This window comes from Dama dama, chromosome 19 (genome assembly GCF_033118175.1).
Source record: "Dama dama isolate Ldn47 chromosome 19, ASM3311817v1, whole genome shotgun sequence".
Lineage (NCBI taxonomy): Eukaryota > Metazoa > Chordata > Mammalia > Artiodactyla > Cervidae > Dama > Dama dama.
The window spans coordinates 36,457,033-36,480,108 of record NC_083699.1 but is presented as its reverse complement, the minus strand read 5'-3'; the positions used below and the strand labels follow the sequence as shown (position 1 = coordinate 36,480,108).

General features: G+C 46.1%; 1 protein-coding gene across 1 annotated transcript; it reads right to left on the bottom strand.

Moving 5' to 3' along the window:
• Positions 1–14,276: 14,276 nt before the first annotated feature.
• Positions 14,277–22,660, bottom strand: ABCF3 (ATP binding cassette subfamily F member 3). The gene is made up of 21 exons (XM_061166698.1): positions 22,504–22,660; positions 22,124–22,271; positions 21,910–21,989; positions 21,396–21,442; positions 21,131–21,228; positions 20,910–21,032; positions 20,475–20,741; positions 20,081–20,161; positions 19,933–19,992; positions 19,779–19,835; positions 19,644–19,666; positions 19,475–19,530; positions 19,161–19,361; positions 18,985–19,061; positions 16,891–16,935; positions 16,677–16,809; positions 15,986–16,074; positions 15,792–15,883; positions 15,483–15,615; positions 15,258–15,345; positions 14,277–15,169 (listed from the first exon to the last, which is right to left on the bottom strand). Exons 1-21 carry the CDS (start codon positions 22,574–22,576, stop codon positions 15,011–15,013), a joined length of 2,130 nt encoding a protein of 709 aa, XP_061022681.1. The 5' UTR covers positions 22,577–22,660; the 3' UTR covers positions 14,277–15,010.
• Positions 22,661–23,076: the final 416 nt, after the last annotated feature.

Below are 23,076 nucleotides of genomic sequence, written 5' to 3'. Positions count from 1 at the left end.
TCTTTGCGACCCCATGAACCACAGCACGCCAGGCCTCCCTGTCCATCACCAACTCCCGGAGTCCACCCAAACCCATGTTCATTGAGTCGGTGATGCCATCCGATCATCTTATCCTCTGTTGTCCCCTTCTCCTCCTGCCTTCAATCTTTCCCAGCATCAGGGTCTTTTCCAATGAGTCAACTCTTCGCATGAGGTGGCCAAAGTATTGGAGTTTCAGCTTCAGCATCAGTCCTTCCAATGAACACCCAGGACTGATCTCCTTTAGGATGGACTGGTTGGATTTCCTTGCAGTCCAAGGGACTCTCAAGAGTCTTCTCCAACACCACAGTTCAAAAGCATCAATTCTTCTGCACTTAGCTTTCTTTATAGTCCAACTCTTATATCCATACATGACCACTGGAAAAACCATAGCCTTGACTAGACTTTTAGGAGCAGCAACTAACCTGGTGGTTGAGCGGGGAAGCCATGTAAGTGGAATCCTAAGTGGGAGTTAAGCAGTGAAGAGGAAGCAGAGGGATCAGCTCACCAAAAAATGAAGTCAGAAGAACTAAGGAAAGGGTAAGTAGGAGTGCTTTGTTGCTGTTGTTGTTGTTTTCTCTTGGTTAATATTTGTCAAGCACTTACTATTGACCGAGCACTGCACTATGCGTGGATCAGTCACTGCCTTTAATGATGAAAATAGCTCAAGACAAGTACTATTACTATCTTACATGTGAGGAAAATGAAATGCAAACAAGTAACTTGCTCATGATAAGCTAATAAAGCAGTAGAGCCAGGATGTTGAACTCAGATGGTCTGCCCTCAGACCACATACTGCTGTGATAGACAATACAGTTGCTACCACAGACAATACAAATTTATTAATGTTTATTTTGTGGTTTATTTCTTTTTCATTTTCCCTAAATCTCTTTTTATTCTGAATTTTTTAAAAAGTTGAGGGATTTCCCTAGAGGTCCAGTGGTTGAGACTCTGCTCTTCCACTGCAGGGGGCATGGGTTTGATCCCAACAATGATTTTTTTTTAAAATAATTTTACTTATTTTTCTTTGGCTGTGCTGCATCTTCGTTGCTGCATGGCCTTTTCTTTAGTTGTGGCAAGCGGGGGGCTACTCTTTGTTGCAGTACATGGGCTTCTTGTTGGGGTGGCTTCTCTTGTTGCAGACCAGGGGCTCTAGGGCATGCAGACCTCAGTAGTTGTAGTGCAAGGGCTTAGTTACTCCACAGCATATGGGATTCTCCCTGACCAGGGATTGAACCAGTGTCTTCTGCATTGGCAGGCAGATTCTTTACCACTGAACACCAGGCCAGGGAAGCCCTACAACACAGTGATTTATTTATATATTGCAAAACAATTATCACAGTAAGTTTAGTTAATATTCACTTAAATTTCCTAAGTCTCTTAATTTATCTCCTTTTGAAAATTCCCATCGGTCTTGGCTGACCTCAAGAAATAAAGGGACAGGTGAGGAACCAGGTGGAGAACAGACCTTGTGCCCAGCCAGTGGGCAGAGGCAGGAGCCAGCGGGGCCCAGGCAGGGAATGGGACAGGTCAAGTGGTTGAATCTATAGCTCACGTTCACCTCTTGAGCCAATGAGAGCCTCTGGGAGTGAGTGACTCCCTCTTTCCACCACGGGCCCTGGCATACAGTGGATGCCCAATAAATGTTAGCTGACTCAGTTAGAGGGATAACGTGAGAAAACTTACTGACTCTATTAGTGAAATTGACCCTATCTTTTAATCTCTGTGTGAAGAAGTCCACTGGGCTACTGAGGTCCCTGTCCAGAATACCTGCTCACCTTGGCCACCACCAACCTAGCCTGTAGGTTTTTGCTTTTCCTCTGATCTGGCCCAGGAGGGAGGACTGAACTTGCCCCCTCCCCCTACCCCAAGTCAGGAGAACACTGCCCAGATCAGGGCCGAAAGTGCCAACCACCTTTATTGAGGATGGTGGTATGGAGTGGGGAGAGGGTAAATTTGAAGGGAAAGGGTCTCAGAAAATGCTCTGCATCTAGGTCACTTGTTGCAAAGCTCAATTCGGTTATCTTCTGCTTGTGGGCTGCCTCCCTGTGTTTGGGGCCAGTAGATGTGTTTTCTCAAACCTCAGAAGCATCTACACACTCATATTTGAGTTCCAGGAGACTTATGTGTAGAAAAAAAGTTTTTGGTCCTGCCTGTGTGGTGCATGCTCAGTCATGTGTGACTCTTTGCAACCCCGTGAACTGTAGCCCACCTGGTTCCTGTGTCCATGGAATTCTCCAGGCAAGAATACTAAAGTGGGTTGCCATTTTCTTCTCCAGGGGATCCTCCCGACCTGGGGATCAAACCCACATCTCCTGCATTGGCAAGCAGATTCTTTTACCACTGCACCACCTGCGAAGCCTATCTCAAGTTTCATATCCAAAATCCCAGCCCCTGTTTGAAACCCCAATTGGAAGATGGCTTAGTTCATTAGTATTCACTCAAAAAATATTTCTTGTTGTATGGTTAGGTGGAAGCCACAGCAGGAAACAAGACAGTGGCAGATCCTTCTCCTTATGGAAGACATCAAACATACATTGACAAACAATTAATTTGTTAACTTCTGATTTGGAAATAATTTTTTAAAAGTGTACAAAAATCTCAAGATTAGCATTTTTCTGAAATATAGGTTCTTTACATTGTGCTTCTTAACCCTAAATAGTTCAATATATCTTTCTTAAGAACAAGGGCACCCTCTTACATAAACATAGCATAGTTGTCAAATTCTGGAAATTTAACATTGAAAACAGTTCTATTGTTTAAACTAGCCAATATTCTAATTTCATTAATTGTTGTAAAAATGTTCTTCAAAATAATCCCTTCTCCCATCGAATCCAGATCACAATTGTGTTTAGCTGGCAGTTCATATGTCAACTTGGAGAATGGCTTTGGATGAGATTAACATTTAAATTAGTGGTGAGTTTACATTTACAAGAGGGAAGAGATAGTTAGGGAGTATGGAATGGACATGTACACACTGCTATATTTAAAATGGATAAGCAACAAGGACCTATTGTATAACACAAGGAACTCTGCTCAATATTATGTAACAACCTAAATGGGGAAAGAATTTGAAAAAGAATAGACCAATGTATGTATATAACTGAATCACTTTGCTCTACACCTGAAACCACAACATTGTTAATTATCTATATGCCAATATAAAATTAAAAAATGAAGAAAAATTTGTTAGTGAATTATAAGTTAGTAGTGTGTTAGTCACTCAGTCATGCCTGACTTTGTGATCCCATGGACTGTAGCCTGGGCCAGGCTCCTCTGTCCATGGAATTCTCCAGGCGAGAATACTGGAATGGGTACTGGAGTGGGTAGTCATTCCCTTCTCCAGGGAATCTTTCCAACCCAGGGATTGAACCCAGGCCTCCCACATTGCAGGGCAGACTCTACCATCTGAGCCATCAGGGAAGGCCAAGAATACTGGAATGGGTAGCCTATCCTTTCTCCAGGGGATCTTCCCAACCCAGGAATTGAACCAGGGTCTCCTGCATTGCAGGCAGATTCTTTTCCAGCTGAGCTACCAGGGAAGCCCATAATGTGGGTGGGCCTGACCCAATCAGTTGAAGGCCTGATTAGAACAAAAAGGCTGACCTTTCCAGCAAGAGGGAATTCTCTAGTAGATTGCCTTAAGATTTTGTCTGAATTATCACGATAATGTTGCCAGATTTGTTCACTGTAATGCTATTATTTTTTTTTCTTGTTTTAATTAAACAAGTACTTTCGTAGTGATTGCTTGATTCTATGTAACTCTCCTGATCTTCATCAAGATCTTGCCTACAAGTTTTAGCTTCCAATAATGCCCCAATTAATATTTTATGTCATGTTAATTGAGGTATAATTTACATTCAACAAAATTGACCATATTTTATTTGGTAAAACATGTATACATAAAATTTACCATTACAACTAGGGAGAAAATTCAGTAAGGTAGCTAGATATAAGATCAATCTTCAAAAATCAATAGCTTATCTCTACATCAGCTATAACCAAGTAGAACATACAATAAAAAAGATGCTTTCACAACAGTAACAACAATTATAAAGTATCCTGGAATTTATTTAACAAGATCATATGAGACTTCTATGAAGAAGTCTATAATGCTCAAAGGACACAGAAAATGATCCAAATAACCAGACATGTATTCCATTGTCTTGGATGGAATGGCTAAAAAACTAACAATGTTCATTTTTCCTCCAGTTAATCTCAACATTCAATGCAATCCCAAGTAAAATCCGTGAGAAAAAAAAAAATCCGTGAGAATTTTCTGAAGTTTTAACAAATTTACATATATATATGTATGTACAGAGAAAAAAGTTTCAAGATTACCAATCAATATATAAAAAGAAGAAAGAGGTCAGCTTGCCCTACCAGATACCAAGACATACTACAAGATCGCAGTAATCAAACCATATGCTAGTGTTACAAGCAGACCAACAGAGAACCTGACCCATGTGTGTGATATGATATAAATGAGAATATGTGTGCATGTTAAGTTGCTTCAGCTAATATGCAACAAATGTGGCATCATCATCATTGAAGAAAGGATAGATTCTTTGGCAGATAATGTCGGAAAAACTGGTTCATTATATAGAAAAAGGTGAAACCATGTACATAAACAATACATACACAGTGAATTCTAGACCATTCACAACATAAATAAGAAAAATAAAACTATACAATTAATAGAAAAAACAAGGTTGCAGAAAATCTGTTACCTAGGGGTGGTAGGGAAGGACTAAAACATTTCAAAAGAACAAATCACTGTTGCAAAACATTGATGACTTTGATTATATAAAAATTAAGTATTTCTTCTCCACAAGACACTTATTAATTACAGAGGGGAAAATAGCAATTTAAAGCATAGAAACCTGGCAGACACCACCTTAACCAAGTAATCAAAGTTAACATCACCAGTAATGGGGCAAATTGACATCACATGCCTCCTGATAAGATGTACTGAGAAGGTACAGCCTCACTTCTGTGATATTCCTGCCAAAAATGCACAGCCTGAATCTAATCACAAGGAAACACCAGACTACCCCAAACTGAGGGACATTCTCAAAATGAATATTCTGTACTCTTCCAAAATGTTAAGGTCATGAAAAATATAGAAAGGTTACAGAACTGCTTCAGATTGAAGGAGGCTAAAGAGACAGGTCAGCTGAATGCAATGTGTGATCCTGAATCAAACATATGTATTTTTCCTTTTTATTATTAGGAAATTGTTGACATATATGGCAACATTTGGATAAATTAGTATCTAATCTCTAGATTAGATAATATTACTGTATCAAAGTTTATTTCCCAAGTTTGATAACTATACTGTGGTTATGTAAGTAAAGTTTTTGTTTTTAGAAAACAACATATTGGGTACTTAGAAATAAAGGAACATTATGTCTACAACTTACTCATAAATGGTTCAGGGAAAAATACATACATACACACAACACAGAGAATGCAGCAAAGTGTTATAATTTAGGAATCCAGCTGAAGGAAAGAGCAGAATTCTTTGTTGTATTTTGCAACTTTTCTCCAAGTCTGAAATTATTTTAAAATAAAATGTTACAAAATTAAGGATTTCTGTTTAGTGAAAGACACTAAGGAGAGAGTTAATGGCTGCCACAGTGCCTGAAGAACTATGGACAGAGGTTTGTGACAGTGTACAGGAGGCAGCGATCAAGATCATCCCCAAGAAAAAGAAATGCAAAAAGGCAAAATGGTTGTCTGAGGAGGCCTTACAAATTGCTGAGAAAAGAAGAGAAGCTAAAGGCAAAGGAGAAAAGGAAAAATATACCCATCTGAATGCAGAGTTCCAAAGAACAGCAAGGAGAGATAAGAAAGCCTTCCTAAGTGAACAATGCAAAGAAATAGAGGAAAACAACAGAGTGGGAAAGACTAGAGATCTCTTCAAGAAAATTAGATACCAAGGGAAAATTTCATGCAAAGATGGGCACAATAAAGGACAGAAATGGTTTGGACCTAACAGAAGCAGAAGATATTAAGAACAGGTGGCAAGAATACATAGAACTATACAAAAAAGATCTTCATTGCCCAGATGACCACAATGGTGTGATCACCTACCTAGAGCCAGACATCCTGGAATTCGAAGTCAAGTGGGCCTTAGGAAGTATCACTATGAACAAAGCTAGTGGAGGTTATGGAATTCCAGTTGAGCTATTTCAAATCCTAAAAGATGATGTTGTTGCAAAAGTGCTGCACTCAATATGCCAGCAAATTCGGAAAACTCAGCAGCAGCCACAGGACTGGAAAAGGTCAGTTTTCATTCCAATCCCAAAGAAATGCAATGCCAAAGAATGTTCAAACTGCTGCACAATTGCATTCATCTCACATGCTAGCAAAGTAATGCTCAAAAGTCTCCAAGCCAGGCTTCAACAGTACATAAACTTCAAGCTGGATTTAGAAAGGGCAGAGGAACCAGAGATCATATTGCCAACATCCATCAAAGCATCGAAAAAGCAAGAGAGTTCCAGAAAAACATCTACTTCTGCTTTATTGACTACAGCAAAGTGTGGACCACTTTGACTGTGTGGATCACAACAAACTGTGGAAAATTCTTCAAGAGATGGGAATACCAGATGGGAACACCACTTGACTTGCCTCCTGAGAAATCTGTATCAGGTCAAGAAGCAACAGTTAGAACTGGACATGGAACAACAGACTGGTTCCAAACTGGGAAAGGAGTATGTCAAGGCTGTATATTGTCAGCCTGCTTATTTAACTTATATGCAGAGTACATTATGAGAGATTATTTCAGGAGAAAAGTGTTTTCATACAGAAAGAAGAAAAAGAAAAAAGTAAGTAAAAAAAGAAAGTTCCTTTGAGACAGACTATGCTGCTTCCCGTCTCCCTTTATCAGGAACTGTTCTAATTTCTGTTTATTTTCCTGGCACTGTCTACCTTGATTTGTCACTGAAGGGTGTCCAAGCTAAATTAAACAGAGTGTTTCTTTCTTGGGGCTGGAAAGAAATAACTTGGGTCAGAAAGTGTGATTACTTAAGGGCTTATCAGAAACTGTGATTAGTACCATATTATGTCTTTGATTAAAATTTTAAAAATATTTTATTTATTTGGCTGAACAGGGTCTTAGTTGCAGCATGTGGAATCTAGCTCCCTGACCAGGGACTGAACCTGGGCCCCCTGCATTTTGAGTGTAGAGTCCTAGCCCCTGGACCACCAGGGAAGTCCGGTCTTTGATTAAATTTTAAAGGGAAAACAATTATTTAACAAACTAGGTTTGTTTCACAAATAAAATTTTTTCCAAATACAGTGGTATGCTTCAGGTGGGTTGGCAGTGTGGCTACCGTAGGGCCTCAGTACCTGCTGAGGTCATCATAGCACAGAGCTGCTCCTTATCACTCAGATCCTGAACGCCAACATGGTCGGGTGTCTTGCTGTGCTAGAGTGGGCAAGCTGAAGCATTGGGCCCATTCTGGCCTCGGGGTAAACCCCAGCTCAGAGACTCAGGAGCTGAGTAGACCTAGGCAAGTTTAATTTAGTTTTGTTTTTTAAAGCATTTCTGGATTTCCATTTACTTGCTTAGGAAATGCAGATGATCCATGCCTTATTAGTTTGTTGTGAGGATAAAACAAGTTAATTCATGTAAAGTGATTAGAATAAAGCTTGGAACATAGTGCCCAATAAATTATTATCATTGTTGGATCAAGCCAAGGGTTTCTGCCTCACACTACTGCAACTTAGAAGAGACTGATGTATAAACCAGGTGTCAGTTTATTAACTTATCACTAGAAACGCAGCCAACAGGGGACCCGAAAATCCATTTTTACTAGTTAGTACATCCTCTCTGGGTGAGAAGGGTCATGCAAACTCAGTCACAAGCCAAAGAAACCAGATAGTTGGAATGGAGTGGGGGAGTTAGTGAATGGAGTTCAGGGGCCTGTGGTGTCAAGCTCTGACTGACTGAGACATTCAGTGTCCGTGAAGGACAAGACCTGCCAGAAGGACGAGCCACAAGATAGAGTCTGCTTCTTCTCAGGCAGGTCTGGGGACCCCCACTGAGCAAGTCTTGGTCTGTCGATTGCAGGGTTCTGGCATTCTTGATTTGAATCATATTTCATGTGCTCTTCAAATCACTTGTGTTCTTCCTTGGCTAAACATGCACTCATCAACCTGATGGTTCTTAAATGTGCCCCCAACCTTGAAACACACATACACTAGCAAACCATAATCTGCCAACTCTTGAATGGCTTCTACATCTCAACCATTGTTTGTTGACTCTTACTAGTTTTACACTAAGATAACTCTACTCCCAAGTTGGGTGTGCCACACGGTAGAGTTCATGCAGAAGAAAGAGGAAGAAATTCTCGGTGGTGAGAGGTTCAGAATGATTATGCTCAAAGGTCTCAATCAGTCAAAAAAAAAAAACAAAAAAACCAACCCTAGACTCCTACACTGATGGGGAGTCACCAACCTGGAGCAAAGCATTGAGTAAGGGAATGAACTGAATATAGAACATTCAGAAAGAACTAGAGGGGCATGTGTGTGTGTGAAGAAGAATCCAAAGAAAATATTTATTCAGTGGAAGAAGAATCCAAGAAAAGGTCCTTCTAGTTTAAAGGACACAAAATAGGAGGTGTGGGTACCTGTCTTTTTGACTGAGGCACCATGACCAAACACAGTGGATTTCAGCTGTAGGACACTGTAAGCAACATTTCACTAAAAATCAATAAAGTGGTTGAAGGTCGCAACTAATAATCATCACAATGGATAACAATTATGGAGGGCTTCCCAGGTGGCTCAAGGAGTAAAGAATCTGCCTGCAATGCCATGATGAGAGTTTTGCTTATATTATCTGATGTAATAGTCACCATAACCCTACAATGTAAGGATCATTTTTTAAAAATTTTAATTATTTTTGGCTGTGCTGGGTCTTTGTTGTTGCACACGGGCTTTCTCTGGTTGTGGCAAGTGCTCTTCATTGTGGTGCGTGGGCTTCTCACTGAGGCGGCTTTTCCAGTCGCAGAGCACAGGCTCTAGGCACGTGGGTTTCTGTAGCTGCAGCACACAGGCTCAGCGTGTGGCTTGGGGGCCCTAGAGCACAGGCTCAGCAGTTGTGGCGCACAGGTTTAGTTCCTTCATGACATGTGGGATCTTCCCAGACCAGGGACCAAACCCTTGTGCCCTGCATTGGCAGACAGATTCTCAACTACTGGACCACCAGGAAATCCTGTAAGGACTATTATTCTCATTTTATAGATGAGGAAACTGAGGCACAGAGACACTTAATTTGACAAGGTCACAGAGCTATTAGTAACAGGATCCAGACTTGAATGTAGTTCTGACTCCAGAGCTTGCTCCCTAATTTACAACTTTAAAGCAAATTAAAATAGGGTCACAGTTGGTCCCCCTCATTCCGGGTTCAAAATATTTTCCTAGAAGGACAGGCAGGCACATGACCCTGGGCATACTCACCGGCATGTGTGATATGAGATCGTCCACTGTATGAATAGCTGTAGAGCAAAGTTGAGAACAGCCGATCCGAAAGACGTGAGAAGGCTGGGGACCTGGATACCTCAGTTACCACCCCATCTCTGCAGGCACAGAGGTTTCTGAACCTAAGCAAGACATGTAACATCTCTCTGCTTCAGGCTTCTGTTCTATAAAATGGGAGTAACTCAGCAAGATTCACGTAAAACAAGATTATTGAGGAGACAAGACTGAAAGAGAATATTTGTGAAAGCATTCCTTGGTGTTAAAAATGCTGTAGCAAGGGTTGACAAATATTTCTTTTAATTTACGGTTTCAAAGGTCTCTCTTTACACAGTGCAGCAGAAGTCACGTCCAAACCACCCATTTATTTAACATAAAGAAAAGAGAAACCTAGAATTACCAACAGGGTATGACTTACACATATTATTAGTATGGGCTGAAATTGCATGGTGATTTCTGCCTCTCCCCATGCAACTCAGTGGGTTCCGGGCAGAGTTTCATGCTGTGCTTCCGCATTCAGGTTTTCTGATTCTTGGTTTAGCAGATGAGGACTGTGGGGTGGCCCTCCTGGGGCCATCATCTTGATGATGGCCTGGAGTGCTTTGCTTGTCTGTGCTCTTGAGAGTCTGCCTGTCTCCAGAGGAGGCTCCAGGCTGCTGTATTCTCATTCCTCCCATAAAATGACACCTCTGGATCCATGACATTTTAGTTTATTTAAAAAAAATTATTCCATTTACACAGGAACTTATCTAATTTAACCCTTTCTCCTACCCACAAAACAGGCAAGATAAACTGCACTATGCCCATTTTATGTATAAGGATAATTTACTCTAGAGAGGTTGATTTGCCTAAGATGCACTCAGTGGTGGGGCTTCCCAGGTGGTGCTAGTGGTAAAGAACACACCTGCCAATGCAGGAGATGCAAGAGAAGCAGGTTTGATCCCTGGCTTAGGAAGATCCCTTGGAGGAGGAAACAACCACCCACTCCAGTATTCTTGCCTAGAGAATCCCATGGACTGAAGCGCTTGGCAGGCTACAGCCCATAGCGCTGCAAAGACTTGGACATGACTGAAGTGCCTTAGCACACATGCAGGCAGTGGGAGAGCTGGGCTAATCCCAGTGCATGACTTTTCCACTATACCACGTTATGAATCACTTAATGAAAAATCACTGAGCACTTAGATTGTGTCAGCCATTGTGCCAGCTATTCCTTACTCATCAGCTTGCTCTCCTGAGAGAAGCATCTTCAACCCCCCCACTTCCCATCCCATGCAATTAATGATGAGTTTTAAGTGATGGAATTAATGAAGTCTCACTCACTATTCAGCATGCCACACTAGGAGCTGAGCAGTAGGGCAGTGTGGCCGCTCAGAGCTGTGCTCTGGAGCCAGATGATCCTGTATCCTCCCACTCTGTCAACTCTACTTCCTCATCTATTAAAAAAGGGGACAACTGTGCCAGTGCGGGGGGCTGCAAGGATTTACTGTAGGTAAAGCAACTACAGTGCCACGTACATGACAAGAGCCCAATAACTATTAACTGTCATTTTCTTGATAATTCTCTTGAAAGAAGACAAGGAGACGTTTGAAAACAAAAATTCACCTCTATAATATCATGTCCCAGAGCTTTCATATCAAGGCTCTGGCCCAGAAAAAGGAGCCCTTCCTCATCCTGGCAGAGCCCACAAGCCCTTGCCTGTGCACCTCTACCTCTGCCGCTCTGACACTGTGACTTTAGGGCTGGAAGCTCCCCTTCTCCAAGGTCATTCCCTACTTTTTCTCAATTTCCCTCAAATATTCACTTCTTAAGCTTTTGCATGTGGGATCTTAGTTCCCCAACAAGGGATCAAACCCACACCCCCTGCAGTAGAAGCAGAGTCATAACTGCTGGACTGCTGAGGAAGTCCGCTCAAGCATTTTTACTGAGCACTTCTTTACACGCTAGGCATGGGAGTGGCTGCTGTGATGAGCTTTCAGGAATAAAAGACTTGGCACACTAGCTGCTGAGCACTGATGGCAGCAAGTCCTCAGCTGTCACGCCTTAAGGGTAGCTGCCTCAGCTGATGAAAATATCCTCTTCCAATGTCCTCATCACTCCTTCCAGTGGCAGCCAGCACTCGGAGACTGTTCAATCCAGTGGAATAAGGCTAGACCCATTGCCTCAACTCAGAACACCTCTGCCAGCTCCAGAATGTGGGGTTGCCTGAGGCCTTCATTGGGCCTGCACTGTAGCTCAACTTCTCCCTCTGCTCAATCTGGAGCACTGCACTAATAAACACTCCAATCTCTTCAAGCTGCTTCCCCGGGAACCCAAACTGTGACAGAGACAGAAGATGCAAAGATGAGCAAGCCAGGGTCTGGCCTTCAAACATATCCAGGCATGTGGGAACCACAAGGCTAACGGCAGGCAGCTTACAGTGAGGGACACATAAAGTGCACGGAAGCCTGCCTAGAGGGGGGCAGGGTTGAGGGGAGTCCATCATTCCAGGTTCAGCCAGGTTTTGGGCCCACCCTGCTAGCCTGTGGGATTTCCCAGACTCCGACACCCAGCCCACACACTCAGGCTGGTGACAAGTCACAGTGCTCTGATCCTGGCATTGCTTGGTTGGCCCTCTGAGGGTGAGCCTGACCTAGGCCTGGAAGGTGGCTCTTGGTAGGATGCTGTGCTGTGCTTAGTCGCTCAGTTGTGTCCAACTCTTTGCGACCCCATGAACTGCAGCCCGCCAGGCTTCTCTGTCCATGGGGACTCTCCAAGCAAGAATACTGGAGTGGGTTGCCATGCCCTCCTCCAGGGGATCTTCCCAACCCAGAGATTGAACCCAGGTCTCCCACACTGCAGGCAAATTCTTCACATCTGAACTAACAGGGAAGCCCAAGAATACTGGAGTGGGTAGCCTATCCCTTCTCCAGGGGATCGTTCCGATCCAGGAATCGAAATAGGGTCTCCTGCATTACAGGCAGATTCTTTACCAGCTGAGCTACCAGGGAAGCCCTTGGTAGGATGTTAGGTTATAAATAACAAACTAGGCTGGAGAACGGCCAGTGAGGGTAAATGGTCCCTTCTCCTTGGCTTACATTTGCCTGGGAACCAGTGAGAACTTACCTAAAGTTGTCTACATCCCACAAATCTTGACAGCAATTCCAATGTTGAAATAAGCGACTGGTACCTTCAATTGCTGTGTAGACTTGTATGGAAGGATCTATGATCCCTCTGCATTCCCCCTCCCACAGGGGACCCAGTGAGGCTCCCTGAGGCACTGGTGAGTGTGGTAAGGCCAGCAGAAGCAGGGAGGCCAGGACTGCAGAGGCCTTTCAACCTGGCCAGCTCCTGACTGTTAAGGCTCTGGTGGGAAAACCAGCCTCCCAGGGGCAGAGGTTAGACAGGCTCTCTAGAGTGGAAGGGGGCACTTCCCTGTGTCAGATTCCTCCCTTCTCTCTGCTCTGTGTTTCCTGGAAGAGCAGGCTGACACTGCCTGAATTTTCTACCCAACTCCCTACCGCAAATCCCCCCAAATTCACCTTACACACTTATTGTAGGGTCTTTTCTCAACTGCTGCAATTCACTCATCTTAACTTTCTGAAGGCCTGCAGTGTAGGTCTGTATTGTCACACATACAGGATCTTACTTAATGGAATCATAAAACTGGGAGCCAGCCTAGAGGCCATCTAATGCTGTCTCCCATTTGAAAGAGCCCTTCTTTAGACAGCCATAGTGCTGAACAGTTCCAGAGATTGGGAACTGTAGAAGGCAGTTTGAGTTGTTAAAGTTTTTCCTTCCTTTGAACCCAAACCTGTCTACTCTGGAGTCACTCAGAAAAAATGTACTGCTTTTTTCATATGATGGCCCTCCAAATCATAGACTGGTCACAGAGGAATCACTTTGAGTGCTTATGTAGACCCCAAGGAGGTGTTCAAAGGTCGACTTGTCATGGCTACCCGGCTAATTAATATAGGTGAGCCCTTCTATTATCAGTAATAGTGCTGGGATCTGATCACAGATCCAATTCCACTGCTCTCAACACACAAAGCCACCTCCAAAGAAGCACTCTGCCATTGAAGCTTCGGTGGCATTTCCAGGGACTCTTAAAGAATTGGGAAAACTCAGACAAGGACCACAAGCTGGTGAGGGGTGAAGGGGCTGACGAATAGGGAGGCCCAGACCCTACCCCGGATGGCCCCAACTGGCCCACATGCAGGTCTGAGGTTGGAAGAGAGTGATGGGACCTGCGGTCCTCGGGAGTGTGAGGATGCATGTGGCCACAGACACACCTAGAACACCACCTCTTGAGGACTCCCAAGACAGGGGCTGAGGAAGTGGGAAGATTTAGTGACCCCTCCTGCTGGCTGTGCAGTCCACTGGTGCAGAGCCTTCCGCTTTATCCTCCTTTACCCCCAGACAGGTGTCTCCTCCCCAGCGACCTGTATCACAAGACCCGCAGTGGCTGGGTTAAGATTCCTTGGTTGAACTTTGTGATGACAATTCTCCACGAAGCCAAGTTCTTTCTGTTGATGCTGGCTTCTCCAGTCATTAAGAGGAAAGCAATTTTAGTGTCTTCTGCACAACAATTACATACAGTGGCTGAGTATCCAGGAAATAATATTTATAAATCATACTACTGTTAAACAACCCCCACCTCCCCATTTAAACACTGGTTAATTTGAAACCAAAATGTTCTTTTTATCTTAGACCCCATTCTCAATTCCCTACTTCCCAGGCCTCTTCTACATAGTTAAGAGAAAAAATAAAGAACACAAAACCACTCAAGCACAATGGGGACAGTTTCTCACTTTTCTCTTTGGCCCCAAAAGGTCCAATTCAGAGAAGCAGGGTGAGCCTGGGCCAGAGATCACTGGAGAAAGCAGCTGGCAAATCATGTCTGAGGCTGGGTTACAGAATCAGCTTACTCTCTCAAGCAGTGGGGCTGAGACAGCAGAACCCAGACCCCTTCAGCTAAGCCTGGGCTGGAGAGCGCAGCACTGCAGTGATGGAATACACTGCCCTTCATTATAAGCTGGTCCACTGCAAGGCCAACCCCCAGCGGCTTTAATGACATCTCCCCTCAGGGGCAACACTGATGCTTCCATGGCCTCCTCCACATGACAGACACAAATGTCACAGGAAAATGCCAAATCAGAGAGACTGCACTTCTTAACCATGGATGAACACTGCAGCCCTGCACCAGCAGCAGCAGAGTAAGCAAGGGAGATGCAAGGAGATTTAATTTACACAGCGGCCACTCAGAGCCCAGTCGCAGCTGGGGCAGTGGGAGGGGTCTAAAGTCCCAGAGGCCAGCCCCCCGACTCCCTTCCCCTTGGAGGACCAGTCCTCAAAGACCCTTAGGTGGGGCTCCCGGGTTGTGCAGAGGATGCTCCAGTCAAAAAGAGAGATTTAGGAATAAGGCTGTCCCCAAAGTTGGGGGAAGTCCGTGGCAGGAGATGACTGCCTACATGGTGGCCCAGGGGTCTGAGAGACAGTCCATGTCCTGGGCACAGTCCTCAGCCTCGTGGCCCTAGAGGAAGCCCTCACGGCGGAACTGTTCCTGGAGAAGAGCTCGGTACTGATCAAATCCCCCCTCAACCCGGGTGACGCCGCCTCCTTCGCACACCCACAGCTCCCGGCACACCAACCGGATGAAGCGCTCGTCATGGGACACCAGAATCACACCACCCTGCAAGACAGAGACCGGAGGGCTCTCAGAGGGGCCCAAAGGTGTGCTGAGGCCCAGGAAGGAGTGGGCAGTGTGAAGGTACACTCACCCTGAAGTTGTTGAGAGCACGGCCCAGAGCCTCAATGGTCTCCATATCCAGGTGGTTTGTGGGTTCATCCAGAATGTAGAAGTTGGGACTGGAAGGCAGAACCCAGAAAGGTGGGCAGTTAGGGGGGCTGGGAGAAAATGAGCTCTGATACCAAGGCAAGACAATCATTTTCCATTGGGCAAGAGTGGGAAAATGGAGGGCAAAGCTCTAGTCAAGGCGGCTCACCAGGGCATGGTCATCTGAGCAAAGGCCACCCTGCTCTTCTGGCCCCCAGACAAGCTGGCAACAGGGCGCACAGCCAGTTCTCCAGAGATGCCATACCGGCCCAGCTGGTGACGGTACTCTTCCTCAGGCCGTCCTGCAATAGGCCCCACCCCACCGTGTGGGTTCCAGGCCCAACTCTCTCCCTTCACCATCCACCCAGCCCCACTCCCAATGCCCACATCCTTACACCCAGACTCAGCAATGCAAGGTAAGCCTAGGGGGAGGCGTCAGGCCCAGCCCTCTTTCCTTAGCTCAAATTCCTTAACGCACCAGGGAACTTGCGTGCTAGCAGTTCCACAGCACTGACATTCAGGTCCAGCTGCTCCACGTGGTGCTGGCTGAAATAGCCAATCTTCAGATTCCTGCAGACAGATGGGAAGGTGGAGAGGGGATGGAAGGCAATGACCATAAAGGAGTGTAGCTACAGCACAGGAGGTGTTGGAAAGCGGAGGTGTGGGCCCTACCTGTGAGCATGTCTGATGCCCTGAACAGGTGTCAGGTCCCCCATAAGCAACTTCAGCATGGTAGACTTCCCAGCCCCATTCTCCCCAACCTGTAAGAAGACACGAGTATATAAAGAGCATCCCTGAGTGGGATACAGAAGCAGAGGAGATGAGAATAGATCCCAGGTAGTCCCAGTGACTCCAACAACCAAAAAAACATATTTTTAAGGAACTGTAGAGAAAAATGAAGGAAACAGTAAAGCTGTGAAGGGGACCAATACCCAAGTACCCACTAAGTGCAAGGGAATTAATTCTCCCAATAGCAGAGCAAGCTGGATGTTATCTCCCTTTTAAGAATGAGGAGTCTGCTTAGTAACCAAGCTAAGAAATGGCAGAGTTAGCATCCCAAGTCTGACCCTGAGCCATGCTCTCTCCTTTATGTTCCACAGTTAGGGAGGACACTCAGAGCTGAGACCAATAAGACAAAGTACTGCTCTAAGTACTTATAAAACACCACAGGCCAGGCTCTATCTATGCTGCAGAGTGGCCCAGTGAGGCTGGAAAAGGGACCAGGACAAGTACAGCGAAGTCCTCGGCCCAGGCTCTGACTCCTACTCCTGTGGACCTTCTCTCCCACATGACCAACCCACAACACAATCTCCACACTGGGAGAGTCCAGTCCCAGCTCACGGAACAGAGAAGGTAGCCATACCACACAGATGCGGGATTCAAGATCGGCAGAGACGGAGAGACGGCTGAAGATGACGTGCTTTGGGTCGTAGTAGAAGTCCACCTCATCCAGTTGCAAGATTGGTGGTGAGAACTTCTCAAATCCATCGGGGAACCTGCAGGAGGTGGGATGATGAGCGTAACGGCAGCCCCAGAAACAAGAACTTCCCCACCTGCCCCTCTGACCCAGCACTCACTTCATCACTACCTCCAGCTCCTTGTCCACAGGTTTCAGCTCTGGTCTGAGGAGATAGGAGACAGACTAGATTTGTGACTTTAAAAAATGGATTTGTTCTTTTCATACAAGTAATACATATGCTGAAAAGAACAGAAGTTTTTTTGGGGGGTAGCTTTTTGTTCTCCCAGTTAATATACTATATGTTTCAACATCACAAGATCCTAAGCCTTAGAATTTTAAGCTCCCCTACCACCTGTATGTCTAGAAATGTTGCTTCAAGATTAAACTTCCAATACTCTCTTGGATATATATCCGAAAAAAAAAAAAAGAAATACTGATTGGAAAAGATACATGCACTCTTGTGTTTACAGCTATATTGTTTACAATAGCAAAGACACAGAAACAACCTAAATGTCCATCCATCCACAGATGAATGGATATACATATTCAGACACATATACAATGTGTTGACAAAGGTCTGTATAGTCAAAGCTATGGTTTTTCCAGTAGTCACGTACGAATGTGAGAGCTGGATCAAAAAGAAGGCTGAGCATCAAAGAATTGATACTTTTGAATTGTGGTGCTAGAGAAGACTTTTGAGAGTCCTTTGGACTATAAGATCAAACCAGTCAATCCTAAAGGAAATCAAGCCTGAATATTCACTGGAAGGACTGATGCTGAGGCTGAAGCTCCAATATTTGGCCACCTGATGCAAAAAGCCAATTCATTAGAAAAGACCCTGATGCTGGGAAAGACTGAAGGCAATAGGAGAAGGGGGCAGTAGAGGATGAGATGGTTAGATAGCATCAACAACTCATGAACATCAATTTGAGCAAACTCCGGGAGACAGTGAAGGACAGAGAAGCCTGGGGTGCTGCAGTCCCTGGGGTCGCAAAGAGTCGGACATGACTTAGTGACTGAACAACAACTCAGCCATAAAAACAGAAGGAAATTTTGCCATTTGTACCAAGATAAATGGACTTGAAGACTATGCTAAGTGAAATAAGTCAGAGAAAAAGAAATACTGTATGGTATCACTTATATGTGGAATCTAAAAAATAAAATTAGTCAATATAACAAAAAAGAAGCAGACTCACAGATATAGACAATAAACTAGTGGTTCCCAGTGGGGAGAGGGGAGGGAGAGAGGGGCAAGACTAGGGTAAAGGATTAAAAGATTCAAACTCCTAGATATAAAATAAGCTACAAGGATATACTACACAACACAGAGAATATAGTCAATATTTTATCATAAGCATAAATGGAACACGATCTTTAAAAATTGTGAATCACTATGTTGTACACTTAAAACATATAATATTGCACATCAACTATACTTCAATAAAAAAATGCCTCCAAAGCTCAACATCATTAGTCACAAGGGAAATACAAATCAAGATTCCAAAAAGATATCACTTCACATCCACTAGGAGGACCAAACTTCAAAAGACAGATAATAAATGTTGGCAAAGAGGTGGAGAAACTGTAATCCTCATATACTGCTGGTAGGAATGTAAAATGGTGCAGCTGCTGTTAAAAACAGTTTGGCAATCCCTGAAAATCTTAAACATAGAATTATTACATAACCCAGCAATTCCATTCCTAGCTATGTACCCAAGAGAATAGAAAACATATGTCCACACAAAAACTTGTTCATATCAGTACTATTATTCTTAACAGCCAAAAACGCGAATCAATTTGAACGTCCACCACCTGATGAATCATTAAACAAAATGTGGAGTAACCATACAATGAAATATTATCTGGCCAGAAAAAGGAGTGAAGTACTAATCCAGGCTACATGATGAACTTCAAAAACATGACATTAGGCAAAAGAAGCCAGACATAAAAAAAGGTCACAGGTACGAATCCGTCTATATGAAATGCCCAGAATTAGCAAATATATAGACTGAAAGCAGACTGATGGTTGCCGAGGTCTGGGGGCAAGATGAACTCTCCAAGAGCAGTAACAGAATATCAGGCCTTCCTGCAGGGAAGGAAGTTAAAGCTGATTTGTAGGAAAGGAGAGATCTAGAAGGGGAGGGCAAGATGAGAATTATAGGCATTCCCTATAAAACTAGAGGAGTCAGGGCCGGTCAGGGTTTGTACTCACAGTTTCTCCAGCATCTTGAGTTTGCTCTGCACTTGGGAGGCTCTGTTGGCATTGTAGCGAAACCGGTCAATAAAGACCTGCAGGTGGACAAGTTCAGACATGTTCAGCTCCCTCGCCCCCCATGACTCTAGTACCCATAGGACGGGGTGGGTTCCCACTCTTGCCTGCTCTCCCACCTGGATATGCTGGCGATACTGTTGCTGGGCCTCATATTCACGCTGCTGATTGAGCAGTCGCTCCTGCTTGCTCTTGATGAAGGTCTCAAAGTCTCCCCGGTAACCATCCAGCCGCTGGCTGTGCAGGTGGATGATGTCTGTGGCTATGGCATTCAGGAAGTTGCGGTCATGGGAGACGACCAGGATTGTGGAGGGCCACGTCTGAGGGGGTCACAGGATGGCAGGCCCGGTTTGGGAGGGCAATCAGCTCCCAAACCCCAGTGGCCGTGGAGGCAGACACTCCCCAGACCTGCTCCACACCTGGAGGCACTCACCTGCAGATAATTCTCCAGCCACAGGATGGCCCTTACATCCAGCATGTTAGTGGGTTCTAGAAAAGCGGGGGAGGACATGTTTGGGATTGAAGGGCTGGAGAACTAGAAACTTGGACAATACCACCCTTCTACACCCTTCTAAAGTCAGGGTGCTCCGTTTCACACTCACCATCTAACAGCAGCAGATCTGGCCTATGGAAAAGAAGAATGCATGGTTTGAGGTTTCGGGTCAGCGACTTGTTGCCACCTCCCAAGAGCCAAACTCATCCTCCACAGTATTCACACACAGGTCCAAGGGACTCACCTAGCAAACAGAGCCCGGGCCAGGGCCAATCTCATCCTCCAGCCACCTGAGAACTCCCTAAAGAGACAGAGCTGCATCAGGGGCAAGTGTTCACGAGAAGAGGCAGAGGCACCGCCAATAGTGTTCAGAGCCAAGAATGGTAGGGGTCACTCACCGGGTGGGCTGCTGCTGCATTTTGGGGGTAAAGCCAAGCCCAGCAAGAATGACTGATGCTCTGGGAGTGAAGAAATCAAAGAACCTGGTTGGAACAGGTAACAGATGGGAAAGATAAAATCTGAAGGAAGGAAGGGAATTTTAAATACCTGGCAGGTGCTTTGTCAGCCTCAATCTCCTCCAACTTGGCATAGATTTCTGCCAGCTGCGCAGCTTGTGAGCCCTCGGCCCTAAGAATGGGGGGAAGAGCAATCAGGCTGAGCGGGAGAAGTTCACTATTTTATCCTGCACCTCAGGACGGCTGCAAAGCAGGCTACTGGCTGCCTTGTTGCTGGGGCAGGAACAGAGGACAGGAAGGACTTGCTCACAGCAGTGAGGGCAACGGGCACCATGCCAGGAACAAGGAATGCACAGCCCCACCGTGCCAAACCCTAAGCTCTGCTGCTTACTAGGATGGGTATTCGAATGGTCGATTGTGCCAGCGTGGCAGGCCCTCTGCGAAGCATGGCTGCTGCTGGTCAGTCTGTCCCAGGGAGCCCTCACCTGCCAGCGGCAATCTGGGCACTGAGCTCCTGCTCTTGACGCAGGAGGTCTTCTCGCACCGTGTCACTCTCCAGCACGCTCTGCAGGGCAGGGGTGTCGTCTCCAGCAACCTCTTGCTCCACATGCAGCAGGGAAATGTGGGCTGGAACCCGCAGGCTCCTGGTGGCCAGCATCTTCAGCAGCGTCGTCTTCCCCAGCCCATTCCGACCCACCAGCCCATAGCGGCGGCCCCACGCGAGGTTCACATCTGCTCCAGCCAGCAGTACCCTGCACGGGTAGCAGGAAGACAACAAAGGGGGCTCTAGAGATAGCTGCACAGCAAGTTTAACAACAGAAATCTAACTATTCTTAGCCCCATTTCACCTCTCCAAATTCTCCTCTAACTGTAAAAAAAAACAACCCATCACCCCCACTCCCCCACTGCCACTCCCTCACCTATCGCCAAAAGACACATCAAAGTTCTCAATTCGCACATCGTAGGATTTGTTCTTTCCAGATGATTCCAACCGACTTTCCTTTCTGCTGCCTGCCTGGCTGGCTGATGCCTCTTCCAAGACTCTTAAAGGGAGAAATGGATGGCTTTTAGCACTCCCAAGCAGCCTTCCATCTCAATTGGGACTGCTCTGCTCTCTTCTCAGCCCTTTTCACTAACTCACAGAGGGTTGCTGGTCTTCAGTATGTCCTTCTCTGAGCGCTTCTCCTGCTTTGCCTTCAATCGAGCCTCAGCTTTCTCTAGCTTCTTTGCATTCACCGTCTAAGGGTCCAAACATAACCCATTTCATCCTATGGTGCAGGCTCAAGGACTCAGGGAAAGACAATTAGACAATGCCCCAGGAAGATACTCCAATACTTAGAAACAGCGAACTCTCACCCCCACCACAGACACAGACCCCTCCCTTTCTTCTTCCTCTCCCTCCTCACCGAGGACTGTTCCCTCTTTAGCAGGCCTGGAAGTTTGGTGCCACAGTCTGTAAGCGATAAGAAAAGCAGTCACCTTCTCCCTAAGGGAACGGAAACTAACATTTTGCGTGACTAACATGAATCAGACACAGACACATATCTAGAGATACCTAGAGATAGATATCAATTCTCTCAACACTTAAAAACTCAACTCACAGATTAAGGATACAGAGGCTAGGAGCAGTTAAGCACCTCTTACAAGATCATGCCGTAGGTTAGTAAACTGCAAAATTGGGGAGTGAACCTAAATCTGTCCAGCTCCAAGACCCATGCGTCCTACCACACCCAAGGGCTTGGAGACCTCGCCAATCTTAATCCCTTTATTAATGGCTCATTTGCCCTCAGTAAAGACATCAACTAACTCCGACAACCTTGTCCTGTGGAAAAGATGTACCAAGAGTCCTGAGCCCCAGAGGGCAGATGGGTAGGGAGTGGAGGACATAGGGCAGCTAGTTCAATCTTCCCTCTCTCTCACCGTAGTTCTCTGTTATCTTTGACAACTGGATGGGGGCGTCTAGTAGCACCTGGCTGTTTCCCTGGGTCTGTGGTTCCGCCCTTGATGGTAGGGATAGAAAGCAATGGGTTAGAAGTGGAGGAAAAAGCTCTATGGCCATCAGACCTTCTCTCACGTCTTGTCACCTGACCGTCCGCTCTCCCATCTCCCCGAATCCCCCTGCCCTGGCACGTACAGGCGCAGAGTGTTGTACATGCGCTGGCACACGGCCCTGATGCCCGCGTCATCCTTGCTGTCCCCGGACACCTCCTGCAACAGTTCCCCCACAGCTTCCACCAGGTCATCCACAGACTCGAAGTCCGCACTGCCGCTGTGCAAGACGCCTAGGGAGGGCGTGTCAAGACGAGGAAGATACCAGATAAGGTGGACATACAAGCAGTCTTGGTCCCCGTACTGCGGCCCCAGTCCGGGCTCGAGACCCAACTGGCCCTCGGGACAAGAGGTCACACAGAGGAGAGGCCTAGCGGCGGTCCCCGCCACTGCTCTGCCTTAGTACTTCCCCCCGTCCTGACTTCCACTTCGGCATCCCCAGCGCGTTGATTCGGTTCAGCTCACCCGTCACGTAGTCGAAGACCTGTCCGTCAATTTCGGGGAACTCGCTCCGCAGGATTTCAGCGCAAGTCGCCATGTTCCAGTCGGGCTCCCGTCCGCGCAGTCGCCGTGAGACCCCGGTCAAGGCCCGCCCCCTACCGGTCCCCCGAAAGCTCGCCCTGCCTACCAAAGCGCATGCGAAACGGTGACGTAAGAAAGGCGCGGAGCGCGCAGAACCCGGCGGGCGGGGCGAACGGAGCTGGCGGTACCGTACGCAAGCGCCGCTCAGAGTCTACGCCGAGCCGCTCTCTGCGCTTGCGCGACTCTTTTCCACCGAAGAATTAGCCACATGTGCGGTTCTCAGAGACTTCTGGGAGGTGGAGATCCTGCAGGCGGCGAGGGCGGGGTGCGGGGAAGCTCGAGGTTTATCAGGCCATGAAGGGAACCTCCCGAGAAAGGCGGTCGATAAAGCACATTGGCCTTGCTAGATTCTACATGCTCCCCAGAGGCGCGTCAGACACCTTGCCTGTCCATTGTGGAGCCCGCTGAGAGCATTGCTGACTCACGCTGGTGCCTGAGCGCTCAGAAGCCCCTGGC

Coding starts and splice junctions, on each gene's coding strand:
- ABCF3 (XM_061166698.1), bottom strand. CDS start 22,576: ATGGCGACTTGCGCTGAAATCCTGCGGAGCGAGTTCCCCGAAATTGAC. Junction 21,229..21,395: donor TAAAGAGGGAACAGTCCTCG/GTGAGGAGGGAG, acceptor TTGGACCCTTAG/ACGGTGAATGCAAAGAAGCT. Junction 21,033..21,130: donor CTGAAGACCAGCAACCCTCT/GTGAGTTAGTGA, acceptor TCTCCCTTTAAG/AGTCTTGGAAGAGGCATCAG.